This window comes from Zosterops lateralis (assembly GCF_965231275.1).
Source record: "Zosterops lateralis genome assembly, chromosome: 14".
Taxonomy (NCBI): domain Eukaryota; kingdom Metazoa; phylum Chordata; class Aves; order Passeriformes; family Zosteropidae; genus Zosterops; species Zosterops lateralis.
Genome location: NC_139774.1, coordinates 3,448,496 through 3,463,902, shown reverse-complemented (window position 1 = coordinate 3,463,902; position 15,407 = coordinate 3,448,496). Strand labels below are relative to the sequence as shown.

General features: G+C 48.0%; 1 protein-coding gene across 3 annotated transcripts; it reads left to right on the top strand.

The window, feature by feature from the left end:
• The first annotated feature begins 7,071 nt into the window (after positions 1 to 7,071).
• On the top strand, positions 7,072 to 15,184 carry DND1 (DND microRNA-mediated repression inhibitor 1). Of its 3 annotated transcripts, XR_014591129.1 has the most exons (8): positions 7,072 to 7,333; positions 8,052 to 8,122; positions 8,626 to 8,822; positions 12,578 to 12,695; positions 12,787 to 13,248; positions 13,814 to 14,212; positions 14,441 to 15,002; positions 15,060 to 15,184. XR_014591129.1 is itself a non-coding variant. In XM_083871442.1 (7 exons), exons 3-7 carry the CDS (start codon positions 8,697 to 8,699, stop codon positions 14,458 to 14,460), a joined length of 1,122 nt encoding a protein of 373 aa, XP_083727568.1. In that variant the 5' UTR covers positions 7,072 to 7,333; positions 8,052 to 8,122; positions 8,626 to 8,696; the 3' UTR covers positions 14,461 to 15,184. The 3 variants fall into 3 exon arrangements, 2 of the variants coding, with proteins under 2 accessions (XP_083727568.1, XP_083727567.1); XM_083871442.1 differs by having other exon boundaries at positions 14,444 to 15,184; XM_083871441.1 differs by having other exon boundaries at positions 14,441 to 15,184.
• The last annotated feature ends 223 nt before the right edge of the window (positions 15,185 to 15,407 follow it).

Genomic DNA, 15,407 nt, shown 5'->3' with positions numbered 1-15,407 from the left:
GTTTTGATGAAAAGTTATTATGTTGCCATTATATCAGTACTTTATTTTTTGGCTACTTCTTACAAAGATTTTTGTATCTCAAAAAGAATCCACAAAACCATATTATTACCACAGGGACATGATAGACTTTTATCTGTCCTGCACAACCAATTCAGGCACCCTCCTATCAGCAGGTCCCTTTGCTGAGATTACATTGAGTAATTCCAAGTGTGTCTGTTTTTTAAAAACAGCCAGCACGTCCATTCTCACTTTTTTTGTTGTGGAACCTCTTCCCAAAGCTGTGCTGGTATTAATCCTTGGGCTCAGTCCTCCCTTAGACTGTACAAAAGGTGGTAATTTCTGACCTTCCTGGACTAGTAAAAATAGGTGTATAGTTCTGAAGCACTGGGAAGGATGTTCCTCTTCTTTTTATGGAGAAATGAAATGCCTCTTGTCTCCAGTCATTGACGACCTCCTAACCTTGTGTCTGCAATCTGCAGGTCTGTTGCATATGAGTGCATGTATTTGAGATCAAACCTACAAGTCTTCACAGTAAGAGCTTTCCTTTAGAAATCCTGAGTCTGATTTAGAATGGCTTACTGTTTTCTGGAGAAGTTCTGGTAAATGATGGCAGCATGGTATTTAAAACTCTGAAATTAAATTGCTGTCACAGCTGTTCTAAGCAGAGTAAGCATTTATCAAATACATGCTACAGCTGTGTTTTCTGGGTTCTTACTTGAAATTACCTGTGTGAATCATCTGAGGCATGTCCTGACATTATCACAGAAATATTATCACCCTATTTCAGCTGGGGATGAAATAGGACTAAAAGAACTGGTGACAAAGAATCCCCAAAGGAAAAGTTGCTTTGCTGGTGCATTGTCAGCAGGGGTAAAGGGGAAGTTACATAACTACACCTCAGACATCCCATCACACCCCTGAATTTTACAGGGAGACAGGAAGAAGCCTGTGTTAAATTTCTAATTGCTTTTTCTAAGATGTGTTTCATTGCCTTCTAATCTGGTTTCTATCCCAAACCCAGTGTAGCAGATCTAATTGCAATTGTGTTACTTCTTATTTGTGCTAATATGAAACTAATTAGTCTGGTCAAAATTTATACTGGTGGTGTCATAGGAGAATTACAGTATCATTTATTCTGATGCTAAGAGGAAATCAGTCACCTCTAAAGCAGCTCTCCCAGTCCCAAGAGCAGCTAACACAGAGATTCTGACACATATATCTATTATTGTTTGCTTGCATCCTGTCTGTGGCACAGAGTACATCATAGCTACGTGCAGATTTCATGCATTTTTTGCAAAACCCAGCTGCACATGAACTTGAGCTCTGTCTTTCTCTACAACTTCTTTTGTGACATTATAAACACATTGGATATGGTGCCCCAGTGAGGCTTTCTGAGGAAACACCACTTTCTGTTTTCTATATTTGAATTTTCAGATATATTCCTACAGCAGCTGGCATGAGTATATTCATGAGATGAATTTTAAGCTCTTAGATTTTCAAAAGCTGAGGAACACTGATTTTACTGCTATTATCAGGTGCATATCTTTCCATTGAGACTTTTTAAAAAAAGTCTAAAAAAACTTTAAAGAACTAAGTGTTTCATAGGTGCTTTATAGCCTGCAGTGACACAACCTTCACACAAAAGAAGTGTCTCCTCAGTAACAGCTGCCAATGGTGCATTCATTCTGATTCAGTGATGGTCTGGTGACTGATGTTTGAAAATGTGAGATTCAAACCATTTTAGGTTATACAGGGAGGAAATTCACACTGCTGACGTTCTGCTGCCTTCAAAGAGCAGCAACGTTTTCCATTTTCTCTCACCTCTCTGGTGATCTTCTGTCCCTGTTTTAAGTGGAGTCAAGGCCTTACTTTGAACTACTTTCAGAAGGCTTTATTCTTCTAGAGTAACTCAGGTTACGTGTCCATATCCCTAGAGCCAAACAAAAAAAAAGTTCAAACCGTGTAAGAATTTCATCTTCATGTTCACCTCACTCCCAAAGTGAAGTGGATTTTTATGAAGCAGTTTATGTTAGTCCTGCCCAACTTTGTTTTTAAAAGACCAGGGTAGGCTCTTCCTTTTTACCCTGAAGTTTTTACCCTAGACAGCCTATAGTTCCCCTTTTAACATGACCTGCCCCATTCCCAGGCTGTATTACCGACCTGTGACTGTGAGACTGAGATGTCAGCATTAATTTGGTGCTTTGCGGAGCCAGACTGAGGGGAAGGAGAGGTTTTGGATGTGTGGTGGACATACCTCTGGTCATAAGAACAGCCCTGGTGCTGAGGGGGTTCAGATATTTTCTGAAATTTCAGATATTGTCATCACCCGCCTTGGGAGGACGAGCACAACAAACTCACCTTTGCTTAGCAATGAGCTGGGTTTAGAGCCAGACAAGGGAGATAAGGGAAGCAGACCCTGTGAGGTGGGATAATGCTTTTTTACCATGTCAATATCCTCCCTTCCACACCTGGCTCAGGTGTAAATCTCCCCCCCTGGGGAAAGTACCAGGATATCCACATTAACATCTAGGCCAATTTGAAAAAACAATTTGCAGGGATGGAACCTCGAGGCTTGCTCCCCACCCAGCCCCACACTGGTGACTGCCAGGTACAAGAGCAGGGAGGGTTGGACCCTGAATACGACACTTTAATGGGAACAGCAGCAGCTGAGGTAAATACTAACCAACTGTTATAAATGCAATGGCAAATATCGGATTAATAAAAGACAATTTATTAATAACACAATATCGAACACCAGCAAAATGAGAAAGCCACAAAATAGGAAAATATCAGCGCTGCGCCAGGTGGATAGGGGTCTGCACACCAGGGTACAAGACGCCCAAATCCACGCCGGTGCAGCTTTCAGTCCACCATTTTATAGGATTTTTCTACCCTTAGGCAGTCCAGGTGTCCAGGATGGGCTGAATAGTCCGAATTTATTTTCGATGACCTTCCCGGATCTTGTCAGCCAGGGAGTTGATGAAATCTGCATCATCGTCAAGAAGGAATTTCTCCTTGCAGTGGCGAGGAAGTGATTCTTATCGAGGCTGGCTAGAGTCTTTGTCTAATCTGATGATTATTGTCCTGTCTTTGCAACTGAAGCCGGCCGGCTGAGGGGGGGAACGGTTTGCTTCCTACTGGATTTTACATTTTATTAACATTGTTCTTATTATACATTGGATTATTATTTCATAAACGAATTTTTACCCCAAATTTATCACACCAACCTACCTGCCTCTGGACTGTATGGCTTGAATAAAACTGTGTCTGAGACACTGGCTTCAAATCCAATTTCACACAAAGCAAACAACAACAAAAAAGTTTCTCTATAGGAACTCAACCCTCAGCAAAGATTTTCCTGGATGGAAAAAAAATATATGTACTTGAAGAAGCATTTTTTCCATTGCCAGTGAATTGTGTTACTCTGAGCAGGTGGCAAGATGGAGTTTAGGCAATTCCAAAAGGCCTTGTGATAAATTTAGGGTAAAAATTCGTGTATAAAATAATAATCCGATGTGTAATGGGAATAATGTTAATAAAAATTGTGAAATCCAGTAGAAGGCTAATCGTTTCCCCCCCAGCCTGCCAATCTCAGTTGCAAAGACAGGACGAAAATCATCAGACTAGACAAAGACACTGGCCAACCTTGATAAGAATCACTTCCTCGCCAATGCAAGGAGAAATTCCTTCTTGACGACGATGCCGATCTCATCAACTCTCTGGAGCAACAAGCAAAATGAAATCAGCATAAGACTGACCCGTGAAATTGACATAAGAAAAGAGCTTTCCCGGAATGAAACAATGGGACTTGACAAGATCTGGGAAGGCCATCAAAAAGAAATTCGGACTATTCAGCCCATCCTGGACACCTGGACTGCCTAAGGGCAGAAAAACCCTATAAAACGTTGGACTGAAAGCTGCACCGGCGTGGATTTGGGAGTCTTGTACACCGGTGCGGAGCCCTATCCACCCAGCGCGGCGCTGACATTTTCCTATTTTTGTGGTTTTCTCATTTTTCTGGTGTTCGATATTGTGTTATTAATAAATTGTCTTTTATTTATCTGATATTTTGCCATTGCATTTATAACAGCCTGAAATCCTGAAACACAGCCACTGTAGAGTGCAGCTGGACTCTACTCAGAAACCAAAGACAATCAAATACCTACTAAAGTTCTGTAAAAAATGGGGAAAGTACTTAGAGATATTCTAACAAGAGCAGTTTGCTCAGGTACATATTTTATTCCACTCTGTTTGGGTCATAAGTGACATAATGTGTCTGGTTTGTCCAGAAATGCTGCAAACAAATGCAGAGAACACTTAGGAGATTTCATGAGAGCCATCTACAGAGGAAAGACTGAAAAAAATATTTGCTGAGTCTGAGAAAGAGAAGTTGGAGATGAGGGAAGGAAAAAAGGAGATAAACTTTGTGAGTTTGGGGGATAGCAGTCCTGTGAAGGGCTCTGCTAGCAAGAAAAGCTGCTGCAAGCTTGAGAAGGAGGAATTGGGGACTGAAGAACTCTCCTCCAGTATTTGGGCTGCTCAGTGCAGTTCAGCAGCTCAGCTCAGGAGCTGCCAAACAGGATCAGCTGTACTGTGACACAGAAGGGGCCAAAAGGACACCTGGAAGTGATGTTCTGTTTTGGACATGACCCTTCTATACTAACAGTGTCTTCCAGGTACTTCCAGAACTCTGCCAGTGAACATGCTTGTTTTGTACCTCAGGTCGCCAGTTTGACAGAGCCATTGGAGCTTAAGGGAAAGATGAAGCGAGTTAAAACCACACCCTTTAGTCTGGGCTAACTGCTCAAACCCTTTCCACCTGTGCTGTCAAAAAGCAGATTTCCTCCCCCAGCTCCAGGCCAGCCTGCTGCCCAGGAGGAGCTGCCAAGGCCTTGGCTTTGGCAAGGAGCTGCCAAGGCCTTGGCAAGGCTCAAGGGACCCCCAAAGGTTTTTTCCAGCAGCCCAGCTTCCTCTGGCTGTTACAGCTCCTGCTCTGGCTCCCACCCCATCCCTGCCCCTCCTGTCCCCTCTGCACCACTGCAGGACTGGGCTGTGCTGGGGAACCTCCCAGCTCCACTGCAAACTACGGCCTGTGGGAGCTGCTGTCCCTGGATGGAGCTGAAGCCTGAGGTATTCCCATTCAGTGCTTCCACAGCAGGCTTTCCATTTGCTTTGTCCTCTTTTGGGTTTTGTTTTGTTTTGTTTTGGGGTTTTTTTTTTGTTTGTTTGTTTGTTTGTTTTTGGTTTTTTTTGTTTTGTTTTGTTTTTTCTGGTTTATTAAAAAAAATCAGAATTGTTCTCTATCAGTAATAATGCCGGAACAAAAAATATTATTTTTGTTTCATTTGCATTTTTTAAACAGCAGTATTCCAAGTCTATCCAACTATTCTGACAGCTAAAGATATGATGATTATTTTAATTCAACCTATTTTGCTATTTTAATCAAATTAACTGTTGACACCCATGAGCAGCTTATTGGCTCTGACATTGTTTCTCAGTGATCTTTTAATCAGTCAGGCAGTTGTTTTTTAATGTAAACAAAGCTACTTTGTATCTTTACAGTAACTTGCAGAGTTTGTACTGTAAACTGGTTGCCAACATGAGATTTTGGTCATTGTTGCAGTTGCAGTGTTCCTGTCTATACACCAACTCAGAACTGGATTCTGATCCTAAAAGATTTCCAATTCTCTAAATATTTCAGCTTGCCCACCAGTAAGAAAAGCACTTGTGATTTGGCAATGCTGTGAAAAATAAAAAAGCTTCTACAGCTTTTTGACTGACATGTACTCATTTCAGACCTTCTCAGGAAAAGACTTTGTCAGTCCTGAAAGTTTCCAAGAGTGTATTTCACAGACCAGAAAATACACAGGTGACTCGGAGAAAACTGCTGCTAGTCAACATCATCTTGGGTATAGTTTTGCTTTTAATGTTAGTTTTGTTTTCAATCTTTATGTTCCTCTCTATGACTGGCTTAGAGTTTCCAAGGAGCTGAATTGTTGAACACCCCATGCTTTTCAACTTTTCATTGTCATGCTCAAATTATAGTGTATTCATAAGAGGCACTTTTTCTTATAAAGAAGCATTTTGCACATATTTAAAATTGTACACATGTATTGTACTATGAGTGGACTTAAGACAATTCTTTTTAGCCCCTAGTTCATAATGAAGGAGGGCCAGCAGAGGCCAAACGTACTTGTCCATTGGAGCAGTCCTGATCTGTCAGGGCTTTTCTCTGAGATGTGGATTAAAGTAACAGCAGAGTAGCATCTTCATCATACCTTTCCATTCACATAATAGAATATCTGCAACTACTGTTTTCTAGATGAATGCCAGAGGATTAAAATGGATAAAAATATATTAACGTTTTTCTCTAATATCTCTATCCAGCAAATAAAATTTGAGATTTTGTAGGAGAGAAGATTCAGTCTCATTTTGCCATCTAGTGGCAACACTTTGGCTTGCTGAGATGCATTTCGGAAAAGCAAGCTGACGTTAGCTAGAGGTGGGTATGAGTTACTAATTCTTTGGAATAAATCAGTCATTTTTCTACTTAAAATATTAGGAAGCCTATTTACATTTTATAGCACCACTGCACAATTAAGCACATTGCTAAAAAGGATTTTCATTTGCAGGTACTTGAGTGAGCAGAGACGAGTTCAGTAGTGTTCTGTTGTGTCTTTATGAATTTGGATCACTAGTGGATTTTTTTCCTTGTGGATGTCTTGGTTTGAAAAGACAGGTGTCTGCTAAGGAAGTCAGGAGCCTCCCTTGGAATGGGAAATGTAAACCCCTTCCCTCCAAATTATTATAATTTTGAAATTAAGTGGGCTCTGAGGCAAAGATATGAGAATAGGAATGACAGTTCTGTACAAGTGTGTATAACAAAGCAAAGAAACAACAACCACTCCAGCACTGACAGTGAACAGACACAAAGCAGTGCCCCCCTGGCCCTGGGCAGCTCCCCCGGCGCAGTTCCGCTCCCGGCCAGCGGGGGCGCTGGTGGCTCCGGGCGGGGCGGGGCACGGGGCGCTGTGGCGCAGGCTCAGGGGACACACAGCAATGGCGGCTCGGCAGGCAGGAGGGCTGGGGGAAAACCTCCACACACCCTGGGGCAGCCGAGCCCCCTGCCCCAGCACCACTGTGAGAACACCGAGCTGGAATGGCAGGAATGAGCAGAAATCCCCGGCTGGTGGGTGAGGTGTATCAGGAGCTCTGGAGCTGTGGCTGGAGGTCTCGGCAGGCCGGGGGTGCAAGGATACAAAAGGTCAGAGCAGGGCTGAAGGAGCAGCAGGGACAGGACAGCGTGACCTGGCTCCCAGCAGGGCAGGGAGAGGTGAGCTCAGGACCCCAGGCACTCCAGCAGGCGGTCATGAGTCCCTCTTTAGTGAGGTAGGTGTTAATAAGGCCCCAGTTCAGTGGCTGCTCTCAGGAGCAGAGGCTCACCCCACAGGAGCAGCAGCTCTGGGCTGGGCTCCAGAAGCAGCAGCGAATTCCCTTCCTGGAGCAGCAGGGACAGCTGTTCTCCTCCTCAGGGACAGAGAGAGTGAGCCTGCAGCTGCCCCAGCCCCGGCCTTGACCTGCCCAATCCTCGTGGTATCTCTGTCCCCTGGGAGAGGAGCCCCCAGATCAGAGAAGTGCACCCCATGCCCTCCTCCTGAGCTCGATAACTTCTTTGGTTTCTTAAGTACCCATTGCGTTTCTTAGCTACTTATGGGAAAAAAGTTCTGTAAGTAAAAAGGAACAAAAAGAAAGAACCCTAACCCCCCAACAGTGGATATGAATCATTAACTTCCCTTTCTACTTGCTCTTGGATTTTTAGGGAGACAGTGGTACAGCCAAGCAGTTCATCTTTAGAAATGGAAAGTACAGCTCGAGGCAGACTGGCTGGACAAGCTATTTCTTCTTTCCTAAGCAGAAAAACCAAAACTGTTAAAACTTTTTTTCAATAATTATAATTTTGTGTTCAATTTCTATTTCTTTGATATGATTTTTTGTGTGTGTCTGTATTTCAAGGTTTATAGTTTGTTGGGTTTTTTTTCCTCTTCCCACAGTTTTGTGAGATACTGGTCATTATCTGGACCTGCAAGATCTTATGGTGCTGCTTTGGGACCTTATGGAATAAGTGAGTATAGCCTGGCAAGTGACAGTGCTATGGAGGGTTTGGAATTGTTCTTTGGAACAGAGGGGCTGCATTCCTGTGCCAGAAGTGCTGAGCTGCCACAGCAGGAGTAACTAGAGTTCTTGTTAATAGATCCACTGGGGAGCATTAGAGGTAAAATGGCACTGAATGAGTGGTGTTTGTAAATAAAAATATGTAAGGCCTATTTTAGAACTATTTAGAAGCAGTGGAAAGCAGAGCTGAAGCTCTCACCACCTGTGGATCCAGTAACTAGACTTGATTGATGTAATTTTGATGGCTGCTGGTCTGTGATGGCCATAATCTTGATCTATCAGGGGTAGGGGAAAGATCCCCTACCAAGGAACACTGGGATCCGTGGGTTAATACACGTTTAGGTTTAGATGGAACAGGTTGGTTCCTCGTGGGGAGGCAGTTTTGCACTGTCTGAAGGGTCTTGGATGGTTTGTGACCCCTTTAAGTCATGACCCTTGTCTCTCCTTGAGCAGAGCTGAGCCAGTGATGCCCCATCAGAAGGGACAAAAGCTTTCAGCCCCGAGTGGGTGAATGCCCGGTGTGAATGTCACCCTTCCTTGGGGCAGGGGGAGGACACTGCCATGAAAACAAGCACCGCGGTCTGTCTGGCCTTCCCTGCATCAAACCCCGGAGCCTCTGGCGCTGTGTGGACCCCGTCTGTCTCCTGCAGGTCAGATTTCGCCACCACGCCCTCAAAAAGTCCGCTCCTGACCCTGAACCGGCGCCAGCAGAGCCCCAGGTGCCTCCACAAAATGGAGAGTCGTTGACTCCATGACCATTTCAGTCTCTGACACAGGTGCACTGGGTCACACAGTGGAGATTTAGGCCAGGGCACTCTCCTGTGCATCAGACACTGTTTGAAGGATTTCTTTCTTTCAGTAGATGTTTCTGAACCGCCCCCCCCCAAAAAAAAAAAAAAAATCGCCTTTGTTAGCAGGTATTAGAAAAAGCAGCACAAAGCCTTCCAGCTCTGCAAGTATGAATAGTTTCAGACCCGGCGTATCTTTTCGGGACGTCCGTATCTGAGGTCTAATTGCACTGATGACTGGACTAGACGGTCTTGAGGGTCCCTTCCAACCTTGACGCTTCTGTTAACGAGAGTTTGGTGGTGCTGCTGTACGTCTTCGAGCAACTCCTTGCCCTCCCTGCGCCTGCCCTGCCTTGCACCAGCGGGCAAGGTCAAGCAGGGGCACAGCCGGGCCGGAGCCCGACGGGGCGGGCGGTGCTGCCGCGGGGTCGGGCGGGGTGGAGCGGCGCGGGGGGCGGTGCCGGGGCTTTTCCTCCCCCGGCCCGCACAGCGAGAACGTCTGGCAGGCGAGGAGGGCACGGACGGCAGGAGCGGGGGCAACGGGGGCGATGGACGAGAAGGTGGGCGCTGTCGGGGCGGCGGGGGAGCGGCGCTGCGGGCACGGCCCGGCTCGGGGAGCCCCGGAACGCGGGCAGGGATGCTCCCGGTGCCGGTCCCAGCGCCGCTCCCCCGGGGTGAGCCGGGGACCCCCGTTAGCGCCGAGGGCTGTGCGAGGAGAGCCGAGTCCTGCTCTCCACGCAGCCCAGGCAGCCCTCGGGCCGGTTCCCTGGGCTGGGAGCCCCGCGAGAGCCCGGGCCACGAGGGCCACGAGGCGCTGAGGAGGGAGTGGGGCTGGGCTTTATCCCGCTTGGAGCGCGTGCTTCCCCGGCGAGGGTCCCGCCTCGTGCTAACTGGGTTTTAAGTCTTGATGAAGGAAGAAATCCCTCGGGGGTGGAGGGGTGCTCGCACCTGCTGGCACTCACTATCGGCTGGTGAGCTTTTACCTCGATCCTTTCCCGCGGAGGTGTCCGATAAGGGTCTTTAGATAGGTCCTCATGCTGATAAGGAAGCTCGTCGTGGATCTTTTAATTGGCATAGATCACTTGTTACTGGGTTTATTTGGTTTGCTACGAGTCCAGCATCCACGGTACTCCCAGTTGTGTCCCGGGATAGCTCTCACTCTCCCCCTGATGGTTTTGGAGGAGTCGGGGTCCGGCCGCGCAGTCCTGTCCACGCCGTGCGCAGGGACAGTTTGTGCAGATAAGATTTCACCGATCTTATCAGGAGCCTGGGAGGTAGTGGAATGCATTGTGAAGTTTAATTTTTTTTTTTATTCTGCCAGTATGTATTACCCATTTACAGTTGTTGATACATTATATCTCCACTAAAACTTCCCTTTCGTGTTTTGTGTCAATATTGGAAGCTGACTAAAAAAAATTCCCCCTTTTTGGCTGAAAGTTGTTTCGCATATTACGGTTATGTTTCCCTCTGCCAAATTCATGTTATTAGGCTGAGCTTGTAAATTTGTGCAATTGCGGCTTATTCATTAGGAATGATCATTGAAATGCATTCAGGCTTAAGCATGGCTACAGCCATTACCAGTGACCATTACAGATGGAAAAGTGAAGGTTTCCATCCAGCGACTCAGGTTTGGTGATTTATGTGCTCAGTCTGGTTCATTTTGATGCTGATTCCTTCTGTGAGGAGAATAAGCAGTCCTTCAATGGATAACTTGTTTTTCAGTAGAGACGTGCTGGCATCATTTCCAGTATAATTTTCTGAAAAAGTAAAATAATATGAGTCTCGGCGGGGTTTGCCTGGACGGATTATATCCCATTAAAAACCTGGAAAAGCCAGTGTGCACTAATTCTGTGTTTTGTGCCACTGCTATCCGTAGTTTCCCAAGTAACTGTGCCCGGAGGTTTAGTCAGTCACAGGCAGTTTTAATTTGCATTACTTTTGCCGAAACAGGTTGTCCTGATTGTGAAGCTGTCAGGTGTTCCCCTTGAATGGAAGGTGGAGCACCTTATTCTTTGGATGAGCTTCTCATTCATAAAAGGAGTTGCATAAAATGCTCAGCGCTTCAGCGGTTATCCCCCTGTCAATCTTATGTACCTTCGGGCTCTTTCCCAATCGGCCCATTCTTTTCCATTAGCCCACTCTGTGCCAGTTTGACTGGGGCAATATGGGGTGTGGAAAACCCGTTAAATTCTGCCTTTTTGGCCCATTTGTAGCCACTTATACGGAAAATGTGAACTGGTTTTACTGCTGGACTAGAGAAAAAAACTCCCTTTTCCCATTCAGAACGTCTCTGTTCTGTCTCCAGAATTGCAGTCGAACTAAATAGTGAAGGTACCTTTGATCAGGGCCGGTTTGAAGCAAGTTACATTTAGTTGCCATGCTCGATAAAACCCCGTCCTTCTGTAACAGGATCGTGACCCCGGACTGCTCCTGTTGGAAATTACACAGCTTTTAATTTTTTTTTACTAACTTTAGTCAGGGGTTTCTTTTGCCCCCGAGGAGGAGAATGGCTATTTTTGGAATTCTTGAAAATAATGCTTGATTATATCATTCTTTCCACCTTTGTTTTCTCGGTGGGCAACCTGTAAATCCTGGTTCTTGGGAATGGTCAATTAGTCTGACATTACACGTAGAATTCTTGGTGTCACCATGAAAATTACTCCATCCCACATCTCACCCATATTAATGAGATGTGGGATGGAGTGAATTTCGTGGTGATACCAAAAATGCATGCAATTAGTGTTGCACAGGTGGGGATTTCCCTGTTTTAAAATTTTAGTAACACTCCTGGCCAATTGTTCATTAAAGGCTGGGTCTTTTCAAATTTCATCTCGTTTTATAACAAGGCCAAGGGTTTGGCCAGTCTGCAGGAGATGCAGTTAATTTTCTAATCTGCACAATGTCAGGAGCACCTGGAGCCTGCATAAGCATTAGCTAAACTTTTTCCTCCAACTTTTGTTTTCCTTTCTGTCCTCCTGTAACTGTCTCTTCAGCTGTGCTGTTTTCAAGGACAGTAATAACTGAGCTGCTTTCCTGCTTTCCAGTTCAATTGTCAGTTCTTGTTTCTCTTTAATATTAATCTTTTCTGTACGGGCAGGCAACCTTACCCTATCCCAGAGTGCTCCAAGCCCCATCCAATCTGGTTTTGAACACTTGCAGGGATGGGGCAGCCACAGCTGCTCTGGGCAACCTCTGCCTGTGCCTCGCCAGCCTCACAAGGATATTTCTTGAATTTTCTTACCAATATTCAATGTAACCCACTGTCTTTCAGTTTAAAGCTGTCATGATGCAATGGGTCACCTTGACTCTGAGCTCCAGCTCCCTCCTGCAGCACCATGCAGCTGCTGCCTGTGTTGTGGCTTTCCAAGCCCTTGTAGAAAACTGTTGTTGATTTTGGGCTCTGACAGAGTTACCGAGCTTTGTGTCCTGTGGAGCAGGCTTGGACAGTCCTTGTGATGGGAGTGTTGGGAGATTCCCTGAGAGCAGAGGGGTCGTTTGCCCCTCCACAGGCTGGCCAGCAGTGGATCTTACAGTTCCCTCATGGGGATGGGATGCTCCCAGCTGGGAGGCTGAAAGCTCTTTGCTCACACAATCACCACCATCATCTCCTCCTTCAGTCGTGGAGCAACGGGATCAACGAGGCCGGTAAGATGGCCCTGCTGGCCTGGGAGAAGGAGACAGGCATCGAGCTGGTGCAGATCAACGGGCAGAGGCACTATGGAGGGCCCCCCCCAGGTACGGCAGGGGAGCAGCCGGGCTGTGGGCCCTGGCAGGGTGGTGGCACCCACCGCTGGCACTGTGTCACCGTGTCACCATGTCCCCACAGGCTGGGAGGGCGGCCCCCCGCCGCCCGGCACCGAGGTGTACATCGCTCGGCTGCCGCAGGACATCTACGAGAACACGCTGATCCCGCTGTTCCAGAGCGTGGGGACGCTCTACGAGTTCCGCCTGATGATGACCTTCAGCGGCCTCAACCGCGGCTTCGCCTACGCCAGGTACGCGTCGCTGCAGGACGCGCAGAGGGCCATCGCCACCTTCCACCGCTTCCCGCTGCGCCGCGGCTGCGCCCTCGTGGTCTGCTGGAGCACGCAGAAGCACGAGCTGGTCCTCAGCGGCCTGCCCGCCTCGGTGGGCCGGCAGGAGCTGGAGGCCAGGCTGTGCATGGTCACCGAGGGGATCCGCAGCGTCACCCTGCACACCAGCCCCTGCCACAGACAGGCCAAGCTCGCTGTGATAAAGTACAGCTCGCACAAGGCTGCTGCCCTGGCCAAGAAAGCCCTGATGGAAGGTGAGTGGTGCTGAGGGATGCTGCTTGGGCTGCTCTTCCTGGGGTATAGCACCTCCAGGCTTGGCTGCAAGGTGACTTCAGCCTTGAGATGCCCCGTGCTCTCCCTGTGTCCTGTGGGATGCCAGCTGCCCTTGGTGTAGTTGATTTCCAGCAGTCCTACTGGGCTTGGGATGAAGGGGCTGCTGGAGGTCTCCAGGAAGCTGCCTGCTCAGAGCAGGAACATCACCACTAACAGTTCAGGGCATCCAGAACATTAACTAGGTAATTAAACCTTTCCAGTGGAGCTGCCCAACCCCTCAGTGTTCCTTAAACACTCCTGATGGAGTTACTCAATCCCCCTAAGCCCCATCCCAAGATTGCAATGCCCTGATGGGACACACTTCCCAGACATCCAACCAGGACCTCCAAAGTCCTGGTTTGTACCCAGTTCTGCCACAGCTGAGGAGAATTTGGCTTTAGTATCTGTTCACCTTGGCCCTAAATCCAAGCTGCCCCTAAAATCCCAGAGGTCACTTTAACAGATGGGATGGAGCCGGAGGGTGGGTGAGCATCTCCTGTCTCCTAGGGAACCTGAGGCTCAGGAAGGAAGGGGTGAGGGTGGACTGGCTGGACCCCCAGCTGAAGAAGAAGCTGCAGCTCTGTGAGGAAGAGCCATCATCCAGCTGTGTACAGGAGGGCAAGAGCCTGGCAGTGCCCAGGCCGGCGGCCATGCCTCTGTTGCTGCAGAATGTGCTGGAGTGCCTGAACGCTGTGTGCTGGAAGCATCACCTGAGGACCCCCCTGTTCATCACCAAGTGCGTCCAGGTGAACCCCAACGGGTGGCAGAAATTCTGGTACCAGGTGGTGATCCCAGGGTACCATGTGCCTGTCAGTGGCTTCACGTGGGTCTCGCCGGACAGGCAGGGCCAGAGCAAGCAGGAGAAGGCCAAGGTGGTGGCAGCCCTGCACTTTCTCCGGGTGTTAGGTGAGTCCTTGCACAGCCAACTCCCCGCCTTTCCCAAACTCTTGAGTCTTCTGGGAGTATGGAGCTGGGGCACTTCTGGGGCAGGGAGGGATGGGGCAGGGAGGGACCCAGGGTGGCTGAAACACTGTCACCTCTGAGGTGGGTGTCACCTGTGGGTGGGATTTGTTTGGAAGCAAGAGGAGGAGGTTTGGGGGGTGAGGGCAGGGCCTGACGCTTCCCTCTCCACAGCAGGGTACCAGCTGACATAGGCAGCCGCTGTTGGAGCCATGATTGAGCCTGAGCCCTGCTGGGCTCCCAGCACAGTTCCAGCTTTCCTTCAGCATGTTGGCATCGGTTTTGAGAGCTGGCTCTGGAGGATAAGGGCTGCTGTCCTTGTCCATGGCAGCCACCCTGCCCCCAGGCAGCACTTGAGTTGGTTCTAGTTTTGAGTTGTTGGTTTTCCTGCCACGTTTGGCTTCTGTTAAGCTGATTTCTATTGTGTTAGATCCTGGAGAAGCTGCAGCTCTTGGGAGGGGCTACCAGCACTGGATGCCAGTGTGACGGAGGGAATTCCTCCGCTGGCAAGCCTGGTTCCTGAGGAACAGCCTCCAGGGAGGACAAGGCCACACGTAAGGAGTGTCCCAGTGGTCACAGTGCTGCGGGCTGGTGGAGCTGCTGTCTGTGAAGAGGAGTGCCTGTAACGTGTTTGTACAGGGAGAAAGCAGCTGTGGGATTCCCAGCTGTCCATAAATGATTCCTTGTGAGTGGAAGTCTTCACGAGTGGGAAATATTTGGACATGTGGAGTTGAGTGTCCCAGGGGAAAATGAGTGGGAAATCTTGGGGACATGTGCAATTTGCAGTTGAGAGTGTCCCAGGGGAAAATGAGTGGGAAATGTTGGGGACATGTGCAGTTGAGTGTCCCAGGGGTTACAGTTGTGTGGGCTGATGGAGCTGCTGTGTGGAGAGAGCAGTGCCTGTAACTTGTTTTTACAGTGAGGAAGCAGCTGTGGGGTTCCCAGCTGTCCATAAATTATTCCTCACGAGTGAGAAGTCTGGCTTCATGTTGTTCTTTTGGGATCAAGGAGTTTTGAAAGCACCAGCTGTGTCATGTCATTTTTTTTCTCCTGCATCCTCAGCTCCCTGCCTGTCCAGGGCATCTCGGTGCTCTCCCCACACACCAGGAAAAGCAAGGGAAGGGACAGGGTGGCATTTGGA